Here is a 9,640-nt window from a genome sequence, read left to right on the forward strand (position 1 = left end):
CAGAGTAAACGACCAAATTAACAAAAACAATTCTGCTTTCTAAAGATCTCTCTAATTTTATATGAAGTCCTACCAAAAGAATGCCTCTGTCCAGCCTAAAATCTCAGCAGTGATTTTATGTGAAAAGAAAAATAAACCAGAAGTCAGTCAACCTAGATTTTAGTCCGCTGAATCTGCTACCAATCAGTAACTGTATCCTTAGGCCAGGCAACTAACCACTGCAGAATGTCCACTGTAACCACCTATTCTTCAAAATGCTTTGAAAATAAGAAATCTTACATAAATATAAGGCATTATTGTTATAATCTAGCTCACACACCGAAGTGATCCCAGTCTTCCTGTAGATTCTGAATCTCCAGCTGGTTCTTGCCCTCAGTGAAAATTGGTTTCGGGTTCTTCTCAAAGCCCCCAGACAAGATGCCACCCTGCCAGTTCCGAATATAAATCCTCCCATCAGCATCCACAATAGCTGAGGAAAAGAAATGATAAGGTAGTGGGGAGCAGAAGAGAAAAACGAGGGTTTAGAGGCAAGCCAGCTTTCTAAATGGACAGAAAAGAAACGAACAAAAACACCCATTAATGGCTTTATTAATGAAATAGCATCCACGAAACACAGGCATTCATTAGCTTTAAAATACTTTTCAAGGGCGTGGGGGAAGATCCTCCTTCTCAGATTTACAGTGGACACTGATTATCCCTAACCCTACCAGCGACCAAGAAGTTTTTAAAAGTTCTCACAACCAAACTATGTAACTGTCACTGTGCCAAGAGAAAGTCTAACGGGAAACGTGGATTGAGAGTTCATTCTAGGGATCATGACCTCTAAAATGATATCAAAACTCTTTTCTATAGCACTGGGAATCACTAAACCACATCAGTTTATACATTATCTATGACATTTCTACAATTTATAACATTCAAGCTCCAAACTCAAAGTTACGTTTCCTATCCAAACATTCTCAATGACCTCGGCTTGGGACTAAAATGAGCTTGCAAAAATAAACTTTTTTTTTTGCTTAAGCAGAATGCCCATTTTGGCCATCCTTTCATAAAGAGCTATTAAAGAAAAGTTAGAATTGGGTCCACCTCCCTGCAACATGCTCCAGAAAAGACTTTTTAGGTACAGTCTGTCCTTAGCAGAAGGTCTTCCTTTTGAGAGGACAAAATACTGGCAAGTAAACAAGATTAAAAAAAAAGTGCAAGTCCTCACTTGGTGTGTTGCTCTGCAGAGGGGTCTCCAAGGGGCGAGTCAGAAGGTAGAAGTGTTCACAGGCATGTAACGGGATACTAACCGGCTCCTCGTTGGACAGACCCAGCTCGTATGCCCACTACAAATGGACAGATTTATTTGTGGGTTGGAAGAGGAACAGAAATACAAATGAGCAAGTTCAGCCTCTTGAAAAGGGTTTAATTTCAAGTGGCTTGTGGGTGCTCTTGCTACAATGTCAGGTGTGGGAAGCCTGCTTTAGCTGAACTATTTGGATGGGGAGCAACACTATCCATTTTAAACCATAAAAACTACTTTTAGATCAAGGGAAGACAGATTTTACCAGCTAGTAAAGGGAGCTCAGGGGACCAAACGAGGCCCTTTTAACAAAACGCCTGGCCTCAATTACAGACCCAAAATGAACTTCACATGGCAAAAAAATTTCCCAGGTAGAAGCAGCTTAGTGTTCTAGAAACGGAATCCACGCTCCTGACCTAATAATTTATTTGCTAAGTTGCAGAATGAAACATAACACCATAGAAAGACCCAACACCAATGCCCGACTGTTTCCTGGCCTTCCCAACACCAGGACAGCACCAATTAACCCAGGGTGAAAAAGGAAAAGGTCATAGATGCTTCTATTTTAGGAGATAAGTACAGGTTTCTGATTTACAGTACAGGAATTCTGAATTTTTCAGTTAAAATGAGAAAAGTGTAGTCTCTGAGGTCTATTTAGTCAGACACAGAATTAATCTTACTTCTCTACACCAAAAAATCCTATACACAAAAGTTAAATAAGGAAGTCAGCAACCCCATGTTGTTACTAACCTACCTGACCAGCACAGTTGACAAAATACTGGCAGTCAATCTGTCCTTTATCTGTCTCCACGCCAGTGACTTGATCTTTTTTGACTATTACGTGAAGAACAGTTGTCCGGTCGTAGATCTGAACACCTGCTCCAAGGTAAAAAGAGTTGGTGCATCATCTGATGTTCCAAAATTAAGGCATTTGCAGCAGATTCTCAACCCATAAGAAATAGTGAAAAACCAAGGTCAATGCCCTAATTATTTAAAGAAAAAAAAAAAAAGCCCTAGGAATCACATCCTTGAGGCTGTGTAAATGGGACTTTCTCAAAATTGAAAATGGCAGGCAATTTAAAAAATGACTTCAGTACAGAATAATTAAATTCCAAAAATCATAAAAGAGGCAGAGGAGAGAAAGTTCAAATGGAGCATCTTAAATTCTAATCTACTCACAACCTAAATCAGTTCAACCAAAGTATATAACACCCTGGATGTTGAGAAGTCTTTCTCTCATTTATTTCAATACTGGGACACGATTTCAGCTATGGATTAAGTCCCCAAAGTGTGTTCTAACCTTGGAGCTTGTCAAGTTTTATGGGAAAAAAATATCCCCTGAAGTCTGAAGAGCATTAATTAGTACTAAAAGCAGTTTCTTGGAACTTTAATAAGAAAAATGTGGACCTGAGGAAAAATACTTATTAATGAATATTATGGGAACCCCTCCACCAAAAACTTGTGAGATCCAGTGGTCAAAAACGGAAACCGAATACCCCAATGAGAATAATTTTTCCAAGTTAGTATCACTGTTTATTGTGAGACATTTTCTTAGACAACCTCTTCCTTCCTAATCTACCTAAAGAATGCCCTAAAAACCCTCTTACCATTTTGGGAGGCAGCACTTGCCAGGGCAAGAGCCACATCAGCAGAGGACACGACTGCATCCTCAGGGACATGCATGGCCCCCACCAGGTCGTGCACATTAAGGAGAGGGTGAAGTTCAGCCACTTTCTTGGGGGAGATGATCTCAGAAGGGATGCCCATAACACTGCCACAGAACACAAAGGGATAATGACACTGGCTGGCCCCTTGGCAGAGGTCAGTTTGACAGTAAAGTCAAATGCTTCTGGCCTCATACGTACTTCAGCCTTGAGTTGATGCGCTTCAGGGAGATCAGCCGGTCCTGAGTTTGGGCCAGAGAGATCGAGCCTGTCCTCACGTAACCTGTACGAAAAATCAGCCCAAACTGAGACAGACCAAGTCCAGTGTAGATTGGTGAGATGGAAAGTGCACTAGACTATAAGTCAGAAGACCTGTGAGGAGTCCTGAGGCTGCCACTTAATATCCCTGGGCAAGTAAATTAGCTCCCTTTGAGATCCTAGTAAAAACTAAAAGTATATCACACCCACTAACCAAGGTTCCATTCTCTATCCAAACATTCTCAGCTCAGAGTTTTGTGAGGATTAAATGAGATACTAATGTACATAAAAGCATTTAAAAAAAAATAAAGATATCATTATTAAAAAAATCTATTTGGGGTGTGAGGCAGGGTTGGGGAATGCTACCTGAATCCATCCCTACTCTTCACTCCTTCAGGCAATTTTATCTTTTCTCCTCCTAGTCTTGGCAGGAATGTAATCCTTGATGAAGGTCACTCACACTATCAGCCATCAGGGAATCAGGTCTCCCCTTTCTTGCCCCCAGTACAGCCAAACAGTGGGCACATGACCTAGGCTCAGGCAATCAGATCCTCCTGGAACATTGGGTTTTGTGCAAATAGTTCAATGTCTGGAGGTCACTTGTCTCTGGGGCAGCGTTTTGGCCAGAACGCTCCTGTTCCAGCTGAAGGACTGCCTGCTGTGGGGTCCCCACATCTTGTCCTCCATGCTTCCTTTCATTCCTGACCCACCAATTCCACAGGCCCAAGACCTTCCAACAAATTCCTTTCTGCCTGTTAGTCAGAGTCAATTTCTGTTGTTTGTAATCAACATTCCTGACACAACCATTATTATACTTTGGTCAATAACTTCTCCGAAAATACAATGACCCTTAGCTCTTACAGAGAAAAAGCTGAATCAATTACGTCTTTAAAAAAGGAAGTAAAGCCAGAATAATTTAAATATTTTCTTAATTTCTCTTGAAATCCTCAAATAAATATGCTCTTCACTGACATGATATGGGTTGGAGAACTGGAATTTCAGAGCCTGGTTTTAAAAAATAGGTTACCAGATTATACAGTGATCTTGGATTATGATTTGGAGGGCCAATTACACCCTGAATTTCACCCCACGACAGACAAAAAGTTCAGCAGCTATTTTCTACTCCATACCAAAGATTACATATAGGAGAATGCCACTGTATCCACGACTATATAATATGTCATGCTGTTCTATATTAAGGAGTCCCTGGGTGGTACAAACAGATAAGCACTTGACTACTAGCCGAAAGGTTGGCGGGACAGTTGCCTTGAAAGACAGGCCTGGCAATCTGCTTCTGATAGGTCACAGCCTTGAAAACCCTATAGAGCACAGTTCTACTGTGACATACATGGGGTCTCCACGAGTCAGAACTGACTTGACAACAACTAACAACCACTATATTAAATCATTTTCCTCCAAAACAGAACTATATATCATAACAAATTCAACATATCACCCATTAACAAGATTAAAAACCTACTGTTTCTTCACAGGGGGCTTTTAAAGTTTGAACTAGAGCAATTCTGACACATAATTTGCTTTGTCAAAGGTTAATAGCCACAGAACAGAACTCTTATAAATCAAAAAATAAACAAAAGTAGACATACAATATTAAAAGGCACTTCGAAAAAGAAATATGAATGGCCAATAAATCTATGAAATGATGTTTAATTGAAAGAAATGTAAACCTGAATCTGATAATTTTTCTCCAGCTCTCAGATTAGCAAAAATTGAAATAATATTCAACATTGAGAAGACTGTAAAGAAAGAAGCACTCTCATACACAGTTGATGAGAGAGTACAGCCCTTATGCAGGATTTGGCAATATCTATCAGGGTTTAAAATATGCCTGCCCTTTGCCCAAACTATCCCTTTTCTACGAATTTATCCTTTAGAAATAGCATGAAAAAATGAAGATATACAGACAAACATCTTAACTGAATCATTTATAATAAATAGTAAAAAAATGAAAATTACATGTTAGGCAATGGAGAAATGGATAGAGAAATTATGGTATGCACAGGCTATGGAACACTATTCTGCAGTTTTAAACAATGAAACAGACTTATACTTTTACAGAACTCTTATTAAAAAATGTTACTGTATTTAAGGAAACAAGAAATGAACATGTAACAGAGAAAAAAATTCCAGTTACAAAAAGCACATTATAAATTGCTAAATAAACAGTACTGACAAAAGTAACATAAAAGTTTGGTGAAAGATGAGAACTATGTGGGTTGAATGGTCTGGAACAGACACTTTGTGAAGTGTTGATGGATCAGGATATTTAAGGATGAGAAGGATTTGGACAGCTTGAGAGAAGCTGGGAGGTAGGTATTTTCTAACTTGAAAACATAAGCCAAAGGATTGGGCCAGTTAGGAGAGAAGAAATCGTAAGGCGTCAGGTGAATTTCAGCTTTATATAAATCAGTGGTTCTCAATCCTGGCTGCACATGAGAATCAACTCCAAAGTTTTGAAAAACTACCCATTCCTGGGCCTCAGCCCCAGAGATTCTGATTCAGTTGTCTGGTGTCAGGCCTGGACACAGGTGATTTCAACCTGCAGTGGTCGTCAAGCCTGGCTACACATTAATTGAGAAGCTGCAAAAATTACCCATGCCCAAGGCCCTACCCCAGACTAATACACAGAGCCAGAATCTCTGAAGGTGGGGCCCCTGCAGTGGCACTTTTAAAAGTTCTCGGATGATTTTTTTGGGGTGGAGGGTGGTAACTTTTTGTTATAATTTCAAACTTAGAGAAAAATTGGAAGACTAAGACAAAGCACTCTGGATACCCCCTACCCAGATTCACCAATTGTTTGAATTTTTCCCTATCTGCTTTATCATTCATATTCTCTCATTCTGTCTATTCACATCTACACACACGCACACACACACACACACACGAACTATTTGAGAGGGAGTTGCAGACACTGTGCCTTTATTCCTAAATACTTCGGTGTGCATTTCCCAAGAACAAAAACATTTTCATACAGAATCACAGTATAATTATCAAAATCAGAAAATTTAACACTAATATGATACTAGCTAATCCACTAATCTAACCAATTGTCCTAATGGTGTCCTTTCTCTTTTTGTTTTCCCCTCGGCCTATGATCCAGTCTAGAGCCAGGCACTGTGTTTAGTTGTCATGTCTAACAACTGCTTAATTTTTCTTTTTCTTGACTTTGACATTTTTAAAGAGTACAGGCCAGGCATTTTGCAGAGTCTGCATGTTGTTCATGTCTGACATTTCCTCACAATTAAATAGATTCAGGTTATGCATTTTTGGCAGGAATACCCCAAAAAGGATGATGTTTCCTTTTCGATGATCATGACGATGGTTTTTCCCATTAGTAGTAACAGTAACTACCTGCTTAAGGTCATGTTTGACTGATTTCTCCACTGTAAAGTTACTAATTTCCCTTTGTAATTGATAGGCAATTTGTGGGGAGATACTTTTAGACTATTTAAATGTCCTGTTTTCTCTTCAAACTTTTACCCAGTGGTTATAGCATCTATTGGTGATTCTTGTCTGAAATCATAATTACTATAATGGAGGCCAAATGGTGATTTTCTAATTCCATCATCCCTTTACATTTATGTTGGCATTCCTCAGTCCCTTCTTCCTCATTTATTTTATCTTATCAGTCGACTCATAGATTCCTATTTTATACAATGGACTATAATCAATTGTTCTCATTTATTTTCTTCTCAAATTATCCCAGATTTGGCCAGTGAGAGCTTCTTCAAATGGCTTCTATGTCCTTTTACATCTTCATCATTCTTGGAGCACATTTCCTTACTTTCTAGCACAATAAGATGATCCAGGCTCACTAACATGTACTTTTCCAGCCCAAAAGGAATCAGCCATTTCTTCCAGGCCCTCTCACACACACCCTCTCTTAGCAAAAACCATGATTTCATACTGATGCCTCCGATGTCAACCCAATGCCATAGGATTCATTCCAGTTATTCCCTCAAACTTTTGCCTGAAAAAGTAGATACTCCTTTTCCTGACTTACTTGCTATCACCACCACCACTGCCTCACAAGCAACGAAGAGAAGTCAGGCCAAATAAAGGGTTCCAGACTGTGACCTAGAACTAAAGCTAAGCTGATTTACCTTGTAGAAAAGAAGCCTTTGACCCTGATTCCTCTGGAACCTAACCAGCTTAGTGATGCAGGACTCAGCAGAGCACTAGTAACTGAACTATAAAGGAAGGTCCTTTGGACCACAAGTGAGCAGCTCCATCTCTGGGCATATTATATGGACTCTCTTCTGACTCAGCCCCAGTCAACAACTGATCCAAGCAGCTTGTTGCTATCAAATTAAATCCAACTAAAAGGCACTGTTTCCTACCTGTCCTGCAGGTAGGAGGCTGTCTACACTGGTAAAAGCAGGAGACTGTGCCAGCAGGAACTACTTTTACAATATTGCACTTGAGAGCCCTTGCCTCTCAAAAGGGAGCCTCGCCAAGTTCAACGACATAATGGGGCTCACACAGAGGCCCAGACTAGTGCAAGGCAAGCAAGGTACCTAGGTTGCAAAATTTTTGCCCTAAAAGGTTGGCTTGCCTCATCCTAGTCTGAAACAAAACAGTCTTTTCCTTCCCTACCTTTTGTTCCTCTCCTGGCATCCCCTCTCTCCATTTCCATGTCTATAAAATCTTAGTTACTAGACAGTTAGCCTCAGTTTACAATTTACAAATATGGTGACAATAATAATTATGAATTCTGTGACATGGAAATGTGTTATAAGCCCTTACTTTATGATCAAAATTTAAAATAATTCAAATCTCACCTCCTCTAATTAAAAATTTGCTAGTGTCACAGAATTTCCAAGTTGGCTAGCCAAGTAAACTGTAAACTGCTTACATGATGACCACACAGCAGAGCCACTTTAGTTGGTAAACAGAAAGAGAAATCATCCTTGTCAGGGTTAGTCCTGAACCATCTGTTATTTGAATCATGCAGAGTCTTCAAAAGAGCAACCTTTACATATGTAAGTGCCCTGCATTTCATCACCGGGCCTCGCTACCTTCTCATTACAATTAGTGTGGCTTCATCACCCAAAAGTCTGGGCTCAACTCTTGGCTGTCAGCCCCACTCCAGAGACTTCTGGCTAATCCATTCTGTCACAATAAACTGACAGATGCCCTTTCTACCTTGTTATTGTATTGGATAATAGTGTAGATCAGTATTCCTATTCTTGGAACACTTTCTACTTTTTCCAGTACTACTTGGCTTATAATTCTCTGTGTTCTCTTCCCCCCTAATTACACAGACAAGGGGAAATCATGTTTATGCTTTATAGCCAGAAATATACTCAAAAGTGACTGGTAAAGTTCAGTGGATCAAACTATGAATTCATTGTCAAGCAACTAAAATTAAGTTTTCTTCTCTTCTTTGTTTAGGAGTTAAGTATTGCCACTTAATATACTTAAATGAGAGAAATATACAGGAAATGGCCCAGGAAAACTTTCACATCATGATAAGAATGATAAGATCTGAAAAAGCTCTTGGATACTGATTGAATCCTCTCATTTTATAGATAGGGAAACTGACGATCACTCAACAAGCTAAGTGACTTGCCCAAGGTAATACCCTAGCTACTGGCAGAGACTGGACCAAAATCCAAGTCTAAGTTACATCACCAGGCAAACTTGGTGTAGGACCAAATACCAAACCCATTGCTTTTGAGTTGATTCCAACTCATAGTGACATTAGAGGACCAAATACAGTACTGAATAAAAGTCTGGGGGACAGGCAGATCAGTAAACGGCAGACTATGCTTACCTGTTTGGATCCCTGTTTCTTGCTCTAACTGATGACAGAGTTTGTTTGAATAGTCGGCCATCTTCTGCTCGATGGTCAAGTGTCTGGCAGTGCTCAGGATGCCAGCACAGAACCTTGTAGAGCCCGCAGCTAGCCTGCAGAATAGATACAAAATGCTATTATGTAGAGTCACATATCTGTGAAATGCAACAAATACAAGGTTCTTCATTGTAGCATTGTTTGTAATACCGAAAAACTGACAATACCCCAAATGCCTATTAACACGGGACTAATTAAAAAATTTGGAGTTCATCTATACAATAAAATATGCAACATAAAGAATGAGAAAGCTCTTTAATGCACCAATATGGAACAATCATGCTGAAAAATGCAAGGTAAAGAACAATGTTTAGGGTATGCTACCATCTGTGTACAAACGGAAAAAATAAATGAAAACTCATACACACATATACATACCTATATACATGCATTTGCTTATGTACGCAGAGAACATACGTGGAACAATACACAAGGAACTTCATGCTGGTTGCCTCCAGAGAGGGAAATTTATAGTTACAGATTAGGGATGGGAGGGAGACTTTTTCCTTTTTCATGTACATTAGAGACACACACACACACACACACACACACACACAC

General features: G+C 39.6%; 1 protein-coding gene across 4 annotated transcripts in view; it reads right to left on the minus strand.

The window, feature by feature from the left end:
- The window catches only part of PDPR (pyruvate dehydrogenase phosphatase regulatory subunit), a 40,441-nt gene that overhangs the window by 19,808 nt on the left and 10,993 nt on the right, over window positions 1-9,640 (minus strand). For 3 of the 4 annotated variants that reach the window (XM_023741900.1, XM_023741899.1, XM_004387812.2), the window contains 6 exons: window positions 9,005-9,138; window positions 3,151-3,232; window positions 2,893-3,056; window positions 2,040-2,161; window positions 1,211-1,328; window positions 320-469 (listed from right to left, as the gene is read on the minus strand). In XM_023741900.1, coding sequence (XP_023597668.1) covers window positions 320-469; window positions 1,211-1,328; window positions 2,040-2,161; window positions 2,893-3,056; window positions 3,151-3,232; window positions 9,005-9,138 — 770 coding nt within the window. The remainder of the gene's footprint in view (window positions 1-319; window positions 470-1,210; window positions 1,329-2,039; window positions 2,162-2,892; window positions 3,057-3,150; window positions 3,233-9,004; window positions 9,139-9,640) is intronic. The other variant, XM_023741901.1, reaches the window with a different exon arrangement.

This window comes from Trichechus manatus, unplaced genomic scaffold (assembly GCF_000243295.1).
Source record: "Trichechus manatus latirostris isolate Lorelei unplaced genomic scaffold, TriManLat1.0 scaffold00194, whole genome shotgun sequence".
Taxonomy (NCBI): domain Eukaryota; kingdom Metazoa; phylum Chordata; class Mammalia; order Sirenia; family Trichechidae; genus Trichechus; species Trichechus manatus.